Source organism: Xiphias gladius, chromosome 18 (assembly GCF_016859285.1).
Source record: "Xiphias gladius isolate SHS-SW01 ecotype Sanya breed wild chromosome 18, ASM1685928v1, whole genome shotgun sequence".
NCBI classification, from domain to species: domain Eukaryota; kingdom Metazoa; phylum Chordata; class Actinopteri; order Istiophoriformes; family Xiphiidae; genus Xiphias; species Xiphias gladius.
In genome coordinates this window covers 18,402,035-18,418,289 of record NC_053417.1, presented here as the reverse complement: position 1 = coordinate 18,418,289, position 16,255 = coordinate 18,402,035, and the positions used below count along the sequence as shown (strand labels likewise).

The window sequence follows — 16,255 nt, the reverse complement described above, 5'->3', positions numbered from 1 at the left end:
TGTCGCCAGTGCAGTTGTGGTGAAATTTTAACAGGTCCATCCACTGCAAAGCTAACTTTGTCTCTCTGCCTAGACCTCAACAGACTGATAACACAGTTTACTCTGTCTTATCCTACCCTGTCAAAATAGGTCAGGTTACAGCATAGAGCAAGCTTTGTCAACACATGCGCAAACTACTGTGCACACCCACACAATCCGTGCTCATACGTCAAATTAGCAGCATCACATGTTTAATGTCATGTTCATATATTGTACCTTTATGTCTGGCACACATACAGACAGAAATGTATACATAAATATAGAAAGTCTGCACATACTCATAGCCAACTCAGAAACTTGAGACTTAAAGATGGGAAACAATGATACAGTGGCTGTTAATTAAAATCCCAGCACAGTATAGCATGTGTAGGCTATATCAGTTGTGGTTATAGACATTCACTCATAGAAACAAGGCTGTGAATGAATCAGAGTAACAGTTTACCTTCTATTTCAGGAGTTTTCATCCATAGACTGTAGTATAGAGTTGTACTGTAGTTCAGTGGCATTAACTGATACAATACCCTGCTCTGCCGTGTGTGTTCTCAGATTGCAGACACTTACTCCATCGTGTGTAAAACTCAAAAGAAGAAACCTCCCATGGAAAACAACGGAGCAAAGACCCTCCCACGCTCCTTTGGTGGGGAGAGAGGAAATGCAGGTTCCCGGGGCCGAGGCAGAGGAGTCCAAGGCCAGGCACGTTCCCAGGAGGAGCCCTGCTATGAGCCGGTAGGAGACAGGTCCTGGCCTGCATGCGTAATGGCTGAGTCTGACCCTGCGTACGCTACTATCGACAGCCACCGGAAACGTGAGCAGGGGGGAACCAATAACAGCACAGCTGGGGGTAATGCCACTCTGAAGAGAAAGAAGCAAACACCTCATCAGCAACTGCAGGCAGCACCAGCGGCACCTCAGGCCTCAGGACCCAGTGCCCTGCCTGTTAGAGGCCTGCCTGGTGGGGAAAACTTCTATGAGAGCATCAGTGATGTGAAACAAGGGGCCAACAGCTCCAGCACCACCACCATCTTCACCTTCAATGATGGGATGGAGATGTACGTCACTGGCCTGTAGCTGGCTGACAGGGAGAAATGGCCCAGAACCCTCTGGTACAGAGTCATGAAAGGGACCTTCCTGTTCACCGGCCAGCAGGTTGCTGTACATAGATACAAGGCCCTCTATGGACAAACAACATGAGGATCCATTTTGTGTTGACATCAGGTACAAACAGGGTCTTAATCCAGGTTCAGATTTCCCTTAACTGGTCTGAACTTCAGAACCAGCCTAAGCCTAGTCCAGCCCAAATATGGACCAAATGCATTTTAACAAAGAAAAAAAAAACAAAGAAAAGAAAACTGGAATATACATCTTCAACCTACTGTGTCACAGACCATACTCACCTGTTTGTGCATCATTTTCCATAATATCTTTATTTTTATATGAACACTGTACTCTTTAAAGAGTATGTGGTGTAACTCACAACCTGAGAAAAACACACTTTAATATATATAACAAAGGAAATGTGCATGCATTGTGGAAATTCAAACACACACCTGAAATAGACAGTAGTAGCAAGGAAGCTGGCTATATTATGAGTATGAGGTACACTGTTAGCTATTGTCACCCATATACACACACACACGCACACACACACACACACACACACACACACACACACACACACACACGCACGCACGCACAAGCACATGCCTCATCTTGGGGGAACTTATGTAATATAAAGAGATGGATGTCACACAGATTTGCGGTGCTTAGCTCTCACTAAGCAAACATCTTAAACAGGTTCTCTGTGCACACTGGCCTATTGCCCAGCAGACAGCATTGTGGTGCTTTGTTCAAACATATGCCTGTAATTTGTAGGCCTCCTTAAGCACAGAAGTAAGTGAAGGCTATTGTCCCTGTTTCACAAATGACCATCAATGTGCCCTAAACACATTAGCATTTACCAAAAGCAGCCCTCATGATAACTATAAAAAGTGACTTTTGCACAACCTTCACATAAATTATGAGATTAGTTAAGAATCCACACTCAGATTTGACAATCATCTGTAGCCAGAAACATGATGACACACCCCCACACTGATACACACATACTTGGCAGAGTCATGTAGGGTAAAGTGATCAGGTCAGGGGCATTGAGTGAGTTGTGCAAGAATCTCCCCAGAGGGATATGGGTAAAAGATTTCACAATTACTGTATGATGGCAGGGATGGGATAAATGAGAGAAGAATATTTTCAAAAAATAAGGAAGCAAGGAAGCAAGAGAGTGTCCAAAATAACACAGGATGCTTTATCTTTGCAGCTAATATGTCATGTCTTTTGGGCTCTGTAAACATCTGATTTTATGACCATTGTAATTTTGTAGTGGACAGCTGCAGGACTGGTTGGCTTAATTGCGTATCAATGTGCTCTAAAGGGCGTTTCCAAACACAGTTCGGATTCGCTCCCTGGTCTCAAGTCAAAGACAGAGATCCCCATAGCTCACCAGACTTAAGTCTGGTGGTTGAAATAGCAACAGAAGGCTTGGAGTCCAAGAAAAATAAAACACTGGGCATAAAAATTACCAGCGAGTGTCCTTTGGAAGGTTGCCCCTCGCCCTCTCCCCACCCTCATCTCTAGCCTCTGCACTGAGTTCTCTTCCATTGTAAACAATTTCTTTCCCATGTAGCTTTGGGGAACATTAAAACAGAGAGAACAGAAGAAAAAAACAAGACATTAGAGCCTTAATAAATGGGCATAAAGATAAGAGGTGAAGGGGAATACAAACTGCTCACAGGCTGAGAGATGAAGGATGCATTAGAATGAGGTAACTGTGAGACAACCATGCAGAGAGAAAACGGGTTTAGAAAGGTTAGTAACATATATGAATAAATGCTACTGTGTCAGAAAGTATTTAAAAATAAATGCACTCTGTATTTTAATGCACTGTTTATTTTTTCTTACCTACTGACAATACCATTGGTTAAATAGCTCATGCCACTGCCATGAAAATAGTAAGTTTATGTTGTTGGTGCAATTTTGCCTGCTTGATCAAAAAAGTGCATGCTTTGATATATGGAGATGAAAACAAATATTGTGGTACCTAACTGAGTCTTGTTTGTTGATCTTTTCTGTTGTACTCTTTTGCCATATGATGCAAAGCAGCATTCAGTTTTTACAAAGCAACAACTCGGAGGAAGAGGGGAGAGAAATAGAAAGATGGCGAGAAGCCACTGAGCGTTTAGGGCAGAGCGTTGTTTATCCTCCCCTCTGGGGGAGCAAGAAAGAGTGACAGAGGTGGGGGAGGGAGATGAACAACAGCTAGTATAAAGCTAGATGAGGATCACTGCAAATGGACACGGATCCAAAGAGCCCTCCTCCTCCTGATATGTGTTTGCGTGCATGCACACTCACACTGCAACACTGAGCCATGTGCATTTCCAGTTAGGGGAGGAAGCACATATTGCTTCCACTTGGTCAGGCCCTGAATACACTCCCTCCCCCAGCTGTGTTCATCCTCCAGTAACCGACATAGACCTCTCTTTTCTCTGCTTCACCTCGCTCCCTCGCTGTGCAGGGGAGGGGCCTTTGATGTCCAGTTCTGAGGGAGTCAGGGAGTGATATGGGAGTTGGGGGGGGGGGCAGAGACGGTGGGTCAGGCCAATCCCAGGCTGATATCAATGATGCACAAACGGCTCAACTACTGTCCGATATGAGAAATGGCTAACAGCTGAAATGCTTAACAAGCTCTGTTGAGGCTACCTTTAGACAATGCTGGCTGGAAAATGCTATCACACTTAATCCTTTCTCTCTGGCTGTCACTTTACGTGTCACATTTTCTTTATCCTGAAGGAAAGCACTGATCTGATATATTTTGTTAAACACTGTTATACACTGATCGAGACAAATGTCAATTGCACAAACAAATACAGTATGATGATGTAAATGTGTAACATACTCTGTTGCTGTTCTGATGTTGTTCCAATGTAACATACAGTATACAGTATATTTGTTGAAAAAAAAAGATGGTTATCACAGACACATTGTACTTTGTGGATGCAAAATGTTTCATGCTTTCCATGCAGATACAGATGCTGTTTGTTAATGTCATCAGATATAATTATGGGCCAATACTGATGTGACAGCTGTAGCCAATGTTCTATGTTCTTAAAGCACAGGGTTTAGTTTAAAAATAGTAAATATAATAAAATATAGTGACAGTGCAGATATGCAAAAGATTGTAATGTTTTATATTAACCTTCGTAAAATATTAAAGTGAGTTTTTACTTTTCTAATAAAGTGGCACATTATAGAGTGTTTTTGTCTTTTGCCTGTAGTCTTATTGCTTTGTACAGGTTATCAAACTAGGCAACACTACAGTGTTAGTTGTTAGAGCTCTGTAGCAGCCTCATAGTAATAACTGTAGCTTGCAATAAATGCAATTTGCAGTAAAAATGTGTTTGTGTAAAATTAAGCAATAAACCAGAAGTGGCTGGGCCCTCAGGCATTTTAGAAAAAATAGAATAGATAAAGATAGTTTGAGATACTTTCCAACAACTGTAGAGCGGAAACGAAACGAAAACAAATGCCAATATACTGCAACTTTTAATAAAAAGCTGTTTTATAATGTTCATGAATTCCATGATCATACCAATCACTAATTCTAGGTAAAGAAAGTTGTTGATAAAACATTATACTAAATATAGAGAGGCAGTAACAGTTTAATCTGCCAAATATTTTGCAATGTGATTACACTCTAAGCACTGTATGTACAAGTGGACACATGAACAGCATGAAAAAAATATAGAAAAATTAAAAATATTACTTTTCCTGAAACTTCTAATCCAGTTTCGCAACAATGCAATGCAATGCAAAAGCAAGGTGTCTCTTTTATTTTGTCCACCTTTTGTTTATAAATGTAAATCAAGTGCACCTATGTGGAAGTTACAAAACTGAACCTTGCTTCACAAACCACTACAATTATATGACAGGTGTAGTCACTACTTACTTTTTACCTCAAGATTTTACATGTAAAAACATGATCAGTTTAAAAAAACAGGATGCACTCTTATAAAGCACATAACAGTATATAAAGTAGTTAAAATTAGCTCTAGTTTGACAACATTAAAATGCCGCATGCATGTAAATGCATCAATGACAATATTCCATTAATATTATCACGTTTCGAGAAACTCGAGATCCAAAAGCACAACAGAGTCAATGATGGAAGGTAAAGAGTATTTATTGGAATGTTCAAAACAAGGCAAACAAACCCTGCAGGCGACGGTACAAAGGGCTGGCAGGCAGAATCATAGTCAAGCAGACAGGCAGCTAGGAAAAGGAATCAGGCAGGTATACAAACTAAATTCTGTAAAGCTTGACAATCAGCAGAAAGACAACCTGACAACTGGTGAGTGGAAACGGAAGTATATATACAGAGGGGGTGATTGCGTAAATGGGAACAGGTGTGTGCAGGGGTGGAGTGGCCAGCAGGCAGGAAATTGGAAACTTGGGTAGAGGGGAGTGGCTGGGTCTGAAATAGTGATGTGCAAAGCAGTTATTTTCAGTGTCCTGAATCACTAGAATTAATCATTAAAAATATTTATTCAAAAGATTTGTTCAACGAATCGTTCAGTGCCTGACCGGAGCTCCAACTGTGTAGTTCCATTCACTGAACTGTAACACAGCCGACCCGAATATATTCCTCATGATCCCTGGCTCCGGGAACTGGAATCGCCGACGCTTGACAAGCATACCAAACTCAGTTTATAATTCTTGATGTTTTAAAGGTTTCCTGGCTAAATATCGGACATAAACGCTGGTTTTTACTGACTTTGAAGTCTTTTTAACCAATCTACAGTTCGGCATTACTCTTGAACTTGTTGGGCCTGATTCCAGCAGTTTGAGCTGCTGACTATCAATTAGGGCCTACCTTCACTGTGTATTTTCAGTGAACGAATCACTAAATCACTCAGTCAGTGAGTGAGTGTATCCTTGCGAACGAATCAATGACCTGAATCACTCATTGACTGAGTGAGTGTATCCCTCCACATTTGCTCGCAACTGACTGAGAGCTCAACTGAAATGAGAAAATGAATGGATTGTCTCGGAAGTGATTCAGTTCATTCACCCAAATAGATTTGTTCTTTTGAACTAACAACACCGGTCTATGACAAAGATATATAGAATTACAGAATTTTGCATAAGGGGTACTTTGACCTTTGATACTTTAAATAAATGTTAATGCTAATACTTGAATAAGATTTTGAATGCAGGACTTAGTAGGAGTATTACTATACTTTGATAGTACCACTTTTTAAAAAAATCTCAGTGCTTCTTCCACCACTGGTTATTGTTTCCAGAGACTATTCTGTTAGCTGTACATTATAACAACTATGGCTATAAGATGAATAACTTGCACTTCTAATAAAAAATTGGGCTTATATCTTCTGGTGGAGGGCACGATCTGACCAAAAAGGTTCAATTCATCAATTACAACACTTTTCTAAAGTGTAGCTCATGCCGGTAAAACATGATCCGCTAAATCACCATTTGATTTGCAAAAACGTAAATGCGCAGTTTACTGCTGAGGCCTGCAGGATGTTTTCCCTCTGCTCTCAGTCGTCGACAGACACCGGCCGGTAAACTAAAAGGACACGCCCCCTCCCCCTCTTCCACCCACATTACTTGGATTAGAAAAAACAGTGATTGACACACTGAAAGTGGCCAATCAGAGGTCGCCTCGCCGTGGACGCGTGCCAAAATGTAATGTTTATGTATGCAGCGGACCAATGGGAGTGAAGTGGAGGGGGCGTGGCATTCGTTTGGAGGAAAGAGGCAAAACAATCTTTTATCCTCCTGACCGGGCGGCTTTTTGGATATCCTGGGTCGTAGTGGTGGAGGCGGTGGTGAGAAACTTTACATGTAGACTAGAATAGAAGTTAAGACACAGACAATTCCTATCAACTCGCGACAATCCTGATAAATGTATCTAACTCCAGCAATTTGCACTAAAATCTATAGAAAGCTGGTTTTCTTTCTTTAGTCCCCACTCGCCCCCGTCTGAAAATGGATTCCAGATATATTTTGGAGAAGTCGTCGGTTGAGACAAGGGTCGGGGTCGGTGGAGCGGCTTTTAACTGCCGGGCAGGCCGCTCCGTGCTCCGCGACACACGGGTCCCCACGGTGGAAAAAAGCGGTCCCATGCCGGCGTACACGCACGGGCCCGTCCTTTACAAATTTGTAATGGACGTCGGCTCAGCGGCGGAGGTGAAAAGCGAAAGAACCTCTCCCAAAGGGAACGGACTGTCTCCGGGTGGTCGAATATTGCACGACATGGAAAAAGTAAGTGCCGTTTAGCCGTGCTAAGTGTGTACGCACGACTCCATTAGCCGGCAAAGTCAACTGTACAGCCAAGTTACGGCATAGATAATATCAAGCATGTAACGTGAACTTGTCATTACACTGTAAAATGATAAGTTTGACAGCTTACGAGGCTCTCACACGCCGTTATTAAATTTTAAAGATTGAAATATGCGACTGCGACGGTCACACGAGACTCCCAACTATTGTATATTGTGTTGTATTGTGTATTGAGTACTGCCTTTATAATTCTTAACCCACTTCTGTAAAGTGTCGGTAATTTCAGCGACTGCTGTCAACGCTTGTTCGTAAGTACGGTAATTACGTCGTATCCAAACTGCTTTAAATGGCGGCTCATTCTGTGTGCAAAGTTTACAGAAAAGGGGGCAGGGACTTCAAACTACTAGCCTGACCCCCTCCCCCATATCTTCAGGGTGGAGCTACAGCGAGGGCTTCCTGGCCGCGAAGCACGGCCCGGCTCCTCACACTCTACTTAACTACTGGTAGTACTTGCACAAAAGGCGTGTTAGATATTTCTATATTTTCCCCCCCCTATACAGCCGCTTTTTGTTTCCATCGTGCTTTAACTTGCATTGCGTGTATGTTTTTGCATGACCTTTTCAGCATTTCGTGGCCCGTTTGCGTTTCTCTTTGCAGGGTCAGTATTTTTTTCATATCATATAGTTACTAATTGACCCTGCAACATCAAATATGTATAGATGGCGAATTTTCACACCTACTTTTGAAATGAATCGACAACATTTTATTCAAATGGGTTTAATAATATTCCTGAGTCTGTTTATATTAAATTGAAATGTAATGATGGCAGTAGGTAGGACCTTTACTTTAGTGCAGGTTTTGTGAATGAACATTTGAATGAGTATTTTCTTGTAGAGCAGCAATGATCAGTCGAGGAATCGACTCACTCAGAATTAATCAGAAGCTATTTTGAAAATAATCATTTCAATAATTTTTTGAGCAAAAATGCCCGGTATTATCTGGTTTCAGTTTGTCAAATGTGAGGATTTCATGCTTTTCTTTGTCATATGTTGCAGTAAATTAAACATTTTTAGCCTTTGGACTGATGGTCGTAAAAAAGAAGCAAACTTAAGACATCGACCAGTGCTTGAAGAGACTGGGATTGCCATTTTTCACAATTTTTTAAAAACATTTTAGACTCCGTGATTAATTCATTATAAATGAAATAATGGCAGATTAATCCATGATGACAATAATTGTTAGCTGCGGCCCCTAATTTTTTAATTATCGTGTTTCTCTTGTAAGGAGTTTTTCCATTTTTCGCTTCAGGGTTTCTGTGATGAATCAAATTAGAAATCTAAGGGTCACCAGACATAATGTTTCTGATGCAGGCATGTTGATAATTGGCCTCAAAATGATAGATTGACTTTAATGTGTTTTTGCTTCATTTCCTAGAATGGCCTGGGGGACCTAAAAGACACCGGTTCCACTGGGATCCTGAAGAGGGCCAGTCCCACTCACTGCCCAGGAATAAATGGGCAGTTGCCAGGTGGCTTCATGCATTTGGACATCAGCAACCTAGGGAAACAAGCAGAGCTGGCCAACAGCTTCAGGGCAGCACAAGTGCAGAATGTACCACCGACAGAAAGACAACCCCTCCCCTCCTCCCACATCCCTGTCCCCAGAAACAGGTACAGAGAGGCTGCTGACATATATGTACAATCATGAACCCCTGTTATATCTTTATCTTTGGTTTATTTGTTTTTTGTGAGTGTTGCATGTTAAGTGAAAGAGACATCTCCTCCAAGCAATACTGTCATTTGATGGGAGTCAAACTTTGGCTTGGCATCTAAACATGAGCTTTGGACAAATGGGTAATCGCTCCATTGGATTCTAGATCACATAGTTAATTATCAGACCTATTTATGTGTGGATAGCTCTAGTTTCTATTAAACCCAAACAAGGAGCTAATTTGACACAAAATATGCGGTGTTAAAAATACTCAACATAGTCAATTTTCATACTCAACTCCAAACGTGTTCCTTAACAGAATCTTGACTAGAAGTGGAATTCACCCTCTGGCTACAACTGTACAGTGGTTTGGGCATGACTGGTGTGGGGACTTACTGGTCAACTGACCACATGTTTGGTGTTCAATCCAGAATAGTTTTGAAATATACTCTAAGACAGCCAGAGCTTGAGATGACGCTTAGGTTTGCCAAATCGCTTGACAGAAGGAAAAGAGAGAGAAATAATGAGATAGTTATAGTATGTTGGTGTTGTGCATTTTTAAATAATTTAATTATGTTTTGGAAAGTCTTTACTCATTCACCTCCATGTCTTGCTTTACTCTTTTGAAGCCCAATGGTATCCTTGTTGAACCTCTTTTCACAGGCCAGGCTAGTGGATGTATCAGGGTGATGTGCCCACTGTATATCAGGCAGGAAGATGACCTTTGTTGTATGCAAGTGTGTTTTGTTTGTTTCATGTGCAGTGCAGTGAACTTTTGCTCCCATTGTTTAAAATCATTTTCAAACAAGTGATTATGTAACAGTAAAGAGGAGTGGGAAAGGCTGCAGGCGGTGCCTAAGCACTCTTTCCTTTATTTTGCACAGATATTGGTTATTGTCAGCGTTAGGTCGGCGCTTACACATTAAGCAACGGCACCTTCACGTTAACAAATACCCGGTGGCAATAAAATATCTACAAACTTAGCAGCTCTTCTTTATTAAATATGCATAGAGGAATTATGACCTCTGTCTGAGCCTCAATGTAGGATCATTTCAAAAATGTTAGGATATTAAGATTTTAGATGTAGATAGATTGTAAGCTACTTATAGTCTATCAACAAAACAGTACAACTGCTAAAAGTGTGCTTTATAGTAGGTTTAATGTGTGTAGGGGTTTTGGGGTTTTAAATACCACACTTGCACCCTTCCTTCCTTCTCTCATCACATGAACTTCACATGCTTGTGGTCATGTATGATGTGAGGGAGTGTCTCTGGGGAGCATGCAAGACTGAACATGCTTTTTAACCTGCTTATTGTTGAGCTTACTTCTTTTTGAGTGTGTATGCATCTCCACTACAGACAGCAAAGCGACTGTTCTCACCTCACAATCCTGGTCTTAACCAGATATTAAACATCTCTTTTCCACAGCATTTTGATAACTATCTCCGCACACTGCTATGACAATAACAAACTCTGCGTTGACGCTACACAGTCACTAAAAGAGGTTGCATAACATTATATAACTGTGGTCATATTAGCCAGGCCTCTTTGTTGCTCCATTGACCTTTCTGATTAAGTCCCTGTCTTTACCCTGCTCAAATTGGCTTTTGTTTTGCAGTTGGTGACAAGAGGCTCTCCTCTCCTCTTTCAGCATGAAACAATCAGCTTTCTTAGCCACGATTCACATTTTAGTTTAAACCATTTTACTATTCAGTCAATTAGGTAAACTTCCTTAAGCTCATGCCAGCTCTTTCTGTTACCCGGATGTAGTGTATGTGCATGTGGTGTTTGTCACAAATCATAAAAGCAGTTTGAAAAGGGACTCTGGGTGCCACATAAACCCGCTAACCGTAATTGGGTTTGAACAAAATGCAATGATTTTCCCAAGTTACATAGGAGTACTACACTAATACACTTTTGGACTGCAGTGTGATGCAACTATTTTTCTACAAGTAATGGTCACAGTGCCGAGGCTGTACTAACCATCCCAGTGTGTACACGTATCTGTACCTGCAGGTGTTACCGATTGCGCATTTGCTGCACTCTGTTCCCTGCTATGGATAATGCCAACAAAACCATTTATTTTCATTTGCTCCCCACTAGCTTAGGTAATACCACCATTGTGTTACAGGATTAAATACGTTTAAAGAGACCTTAGCTATAAAGCTGTTGCTCAAATCTATGTGTTTTTCATTAACCGCTTATCACTTGCATATTGTTTGTCAGGTAATACCTTCAGTGCTCACACCTTGTCTTCTCATTTTCCAAATGCTGCAAAGTAGGTCACTATGCTTTAGACAAGCCTGGGCAAAGATCTTGGAGGAGTAACCAATATATTCACTCACTCCTACTTGTGCATATGCACACCAATCCTCAACGTCAAACCTACACCGTATATTTGCACTCCCACCTGTCTTGTCAACCTTGTCTGTGTGTGTGTGTGTGTGTGTGTCTTTTCCTTTTTCTGTCTCTGATTAAATCTCTCTTTCACTCACACCCTTATGGCAGAGCTCATTCAACCTTTCAATACTCATCAGCGTGGAATCCAGTGCACTGATAACAGAACAAAGACCACTTTGAATGAACAAAAAAAAAAGAGGTGTGATGAAATGAGGAGGGGTGTGGGCATTTTGTATTGATGCAAAAAGCTTTTCTTTCTTATCTGTCCTTGGTCAGGTACACTGTCACCACAGTAGGGTCAGTTGAATAGAAAACACTGAGTCGGCATAGACAAGACACCAGAGCAACCAACTGCAGTGAGGGGGGTCGATGGTGGCGGGGAAAAGACAGCTCTTTTTTTTTTTTTTTTTTTCATAATTGGTGCCCAGCCTTTGACTCAGTCTTTTAACAGTCATCGGGAGGATTTAGGCTAAGCAGGCAGGCATCCCCCTACGACCACCCCACCACCAATCCTCTTCTCCCAAAGGAGACATTACAGGCGGTTGTTGAAGGTCAGAGTCAAAGGAACGGCTACCCGCCCCCACTCTTGTCTGGGATGTCTAACCCACATCCAGACCGCTGACATGGCCTCCAGAGTAGAGCAGCCCGCTCCTCTGTCAGGTAGTTCTTTTCTTTTGTAATTCCATATAAACCATATTTGCCTGTATGTGTTTTCATATCAGTGTTATCATTAGTTGTAAAATTCCTTCTGAATTTGATGCAGCATTTTCATCTTTCCTTGTAGCCTTTTTTCTCCCAGACCACAAGAGGTTAACGCTCTTGCACTGACACAGGCAGGGGTCAAAGGTTGTCCTCAATGAATGGAGTTATGCGTGGGGGGGTTGCACTGGGGTGGGGTCATATCAGGACGCAAGCAGGCGTCTGTTCCATCTACTAGGTCAGCCTCAGAATCTGGGTTAGGTGCTGCATAGACAATTTATAACTGCAGAAGATTGTAGTAGACAGCTCATCATCTAACACTGAAGCTGTATCCTTACTTAGAGGTCTATGGAGGAGTGAGGATTTTGTATCAAAGAATTTTTTTTTGGAATTTAATCTGTGTTTTCATGGTGCAGCTTTGCAGCAGGCTCTGAATCATTCATTCTTAAACAGAGAAGAAGGAAGAAGCTTTGGCTAATGGGTGAAATATGTGCTGTGTGTGTCTTTCTATGGTTGTGTGGACAAACTTTGGTTTGAAACCATCATCGTGAGGACATTTTGACCACTCCTCACAACTTCAAAGGGCTTTTTGATGGTTAAAACTTGGTTTTAAGGTTCAGATCTGAATTAATCTTAGGTTAGGGTTAGGCCAACGGTTGGGGTTAGGCATTTAATGGTGACGTTAGGTTAAGGGGCTAAGGAATGCATTGTGTCAATTTGTGTGTGTGTGTGTGTGTGTGTGTGTGTGTGTGTGTGTGTGTGTGTGCGTGTGTGCGTTTGCAATGCCCTAATGAGACATTAATCATCTGCTGTTATGCAGTGAAGAAGAGAGGCAAAATCAATTTCATAAGTGAAGAGGAGAGCAGGAGGCAATGAAGGAATTTTTTTTGCAAACATTCTGTAATGCAGGGTTTTCCCTACCATTATAAGACTCAGGCTGGGGGTCTTGTTTTTCAAATGTAATTTTTGTATTGCGCACAGTGCGATCAATCCATTCATCAGTGAGCGTATTTGCTTAGCTTTTCTTCCTGCTAAGCCTGAGTATACTGTGAAAAACAACAACCTGTGTTGCTGTTGTTGTTGTTGATGTTTTTTATAAATATTGATGTTGCGTATACAAAGTTAGAAGTAGCTCCAACATATGATGCATCGATTATATGTTACATTATACATCTTCACATACTTTTTTATGTCTAGTAGTGTACATGTAGGTTGTATACTGTACATCTGTCCTCCAGCAGGATGCCTTAGGGACAGAGAGAGAAAAAAAACTCTTATCGAGAGGGAAGGAAACTCTTGTTGCGCAGCTCTGGCACCGCTGCAGAAAAATGCTTTATCGCTTGCTCACCCACACTAATAGACACTTACATAAGGCCTCCTGTTCTGCCTCAGTAGCATTTAGAGATGCCATAGTAACCTGTCCTTCCTTGTCTTCAATCAGTCTGCTCTTTCTGTCCGTCTACCCAGCTCTTCATACCCACAGCAGCTGCTCTGTAGCTATCCCCTCTGTTCACCAGCTTCTCCTACCTTTCTCATCTTTCACCATAACCCTCCCAACACTTTTCTTGATCTTTCATACAACTGTTATCACTCTGTTGATATCGTTCCCTCTCTATCTTTGAGTTATTGACATGCTTATAAAAGCGCCTAAAAAGTTCCTGGCAGTGAAGTCAGAGTTTACTTTGCTGGTGTTGTTTATAAAGCTGCCTCAGTTGTGAGGTTCATACCATAGTACATACTGTATGAAACAATTTTACACAGTGGTTGCAAGGTTTTTGGCTGAGACATGGCAACTTTTCCTGATTTTGTAAAATGTCCCCACCTCCCTTTTTTATGTGTTTTATCTGTTCCATACATCCCATTTTCTGTTTTTCTTGGCTTTTTGCCCTCTGCCCCTTTTGTCTGAAGGACAAAGGCTAAATCCTACTCCAATCCAAAGGAGATGAAGTTCTCTGAACAATGCCGACTCTCTATTCCAGGAAAGATTACTCCATACTCCTATAAAATAATGTCAGTTCTAATCTGTCTGTCATATGTTTTTGTCTGTCTCTTTTCTTTTTTTCCGCTCAAACACTCGTAAACACACATCTTCAGCATATATATGATATTGTTTAATTTCCACTGCTTTTCAGTGACCGTATTCATTCACAAGGTAGGAAAATGATAGCATACTAATCACTGGAACGTTCACAATGTTTCTGTTGGCAATGAAATCACAGATCTGCAGACATTACACTCACAAGCCAAGGGTTGATTTTTGGTTAGAAATATTTCTTCACTGTTGAGGAAGTTCAAGTAGCATTTTTCTTAAAGTCACACACACTGATTAGATAATATATTTATACATATAAACTGTAAATTCTAACCATAATGCTAATCTTGCCTGTTTTATTACTTCTCACTGTGACAGATTAATCATTAGGAAAAATTTTTTGATTGCACTGTGCAATGCTCCAGTGAATTTGAAAATGGCTTCCAAAACCAGATCCTTGGTTGCTGAGAATAAGCCTTTTAAAGTCTGAAGTAACTGATTTCAAAATGTCCTGTAAGCTCTGAGTTTCATGGGTTTTGCTTTCTCCTGCTCTCAATCACTGCACTTATAAATATCCTCACATAAAGTACACACACGTGCGCATGCACATACATGCACACACACAGACTTATCCTACATTAGTTGTGAGGACACTCATTGACGTAATGCATAGGCCCTTACCCTAACCCTAACCTAAACCCTAATTCTTACCTGAACCTTAAAACAAAATCTTAACCCTCAAACAGTTGTTGTCTGTGAAGTTGAGCGGAACGGCCAACATATCCTCACAATGATGTTTTCATACCAAAATTTGTTTGCACAACCATAGAAAGACATGCGCCCAGACACACACATACAAACATCACACACACACAGACACACACACACACACACACAGTGCCTTGCGCAACTCTATCATAAGTCATCTCAGTCTGCTGATGACAAGCAGTGAAATTCAGTCCAGACTGCAAACAGAGAGAAGTCGCCTAACACTTTGTACTGTGCAGAGCTAAATGGTCTACATCTGTTTTAATGTCAATACTTTGTTTTTTTTTATTAGTGCTCAGCCTTTATTTGAATATGCTTTCCCTTCTCTTTCTTTGGTAGGAAACTTGTTTAGCTTTCTTTCTCGGTTAGGAAATATCTAAAATACTTTATTCTCATTCAGCCTGCTATTTTCAATAAAAATTTAACCATTATTTAGTTTTATGTAGTTTATATGTTAATGATTGTCAAATATGACAACAGTCTGAGTTCCCCTCTCCTCTCCTCTGCTCCACCATTTCCTATTCTCTCCCTTTTGCTGTGTCGGTAATCCATGAAGCATTATGGCTACCTTCACCTGGACCTGGACATGGAAAATACAGTGCTCACTGAGGTTTCTTAGTGCATCCTGAGGAACATCAGATGTCCATGATCTCACTTGTAATTAAAGGATTATCGACTGCCCTGTCTTTTAGTTTAGTTGTGGAAGAGAGCTGTACTGAACTTCTGGCATTCCAATTGATTTTGTGTTGACACAGTTAAGTAATGTGGGCATTGACTTTTCAAAATGCCTCGGCCTGCAAGGGATTTGGTGAATCAAAGTGTGAATAAAAAGCCCAAAGCACTGCATTGATTAAACAGCTGCTATATAGCTAGCAACTTCATTAAAATACGTTTAAAAGATTCAGCTTAAATAAACATTTTTAAACAGCATGCCACACCCAGGCTGGTAAAACCAGTGGACCCAGTTCCTCATAAGCTCCTAGAAACCCCCCATGCTTTTTGTATGTCCATAAGAGTGTGTGTGTGTGTGTGTGTGACTGTGTCCGTGTGTGTGTCTGTATGGGTGTGGGTGTGTGTGTGAGTGGGTGTAGATATGCACATCCTTAACAATAGACCTGTGTGGGCTGGGATAAGGATTTATCCTTGTGCTCTCTAACAAATGGTCCTGGAGGACAAAACAAGCAATCAAAAAGTTCTAGAGTGTTAAGTGAACAGATTAGTGTGTTTTCTTTTTTTTTATCCTATTTTTCCTTTT

At 41.1% G+C, this 16,255-nt stretch overlaps 2 protein-coding genes across 4 annotated transcripts in view; both read left to right on the top strand.

Annotated features, from left to right (window-relative positions):
* Positions 1 to 4,327, top strand: part of LOC120803301 — a 41,881-nt gene extending 37,554 nt beyond the window's left edge. The window contains exon 10 of the mRNA XM_040151642.1: positions 586 to 4,327. Coding sequence (XP_040007576.1) covers positions 586 to 1,107 — 522 coding nt within the window. The 3' untranslated portion in view covers positions 1,108 to 4,327. The remainder of the gene's footprint in view (positions 1 to 585) is intronic.
* A 2,574-nt stretch (positions 4,328 to 6,901) lies between these two features.
* Positions 6,902 to 16,255, top strand: part of si:rp71-79p20.2 (zinc finger protein 704) — a 42,698-nt gene continuing 33,344 nt past the window's right edge. For 2 of the 3 annotated variants that reach the window (XM_040152337.1, XM_040152336.1), the window contains exons 1-2: positions 6,902 to 7,374; positions 8,827 to 9,062. In XM_040152337.1, coding sequence (XP_040008271.1) covers positions 7,099 to 7,374; positions 8,827 to 9,062 — 512 coding nt within the window. In that variant the 5' untranslated portion in view covers positions 6,902 to 7,098. Of the gene's footprint in view, positions 7,375 to 7,908; positions 8,051 to 8,826; positions 9,063 to 16,255 lie in introns of those variants that run through there. The other variant, XM_040152338.1, reaches the window with a different exon arrangement.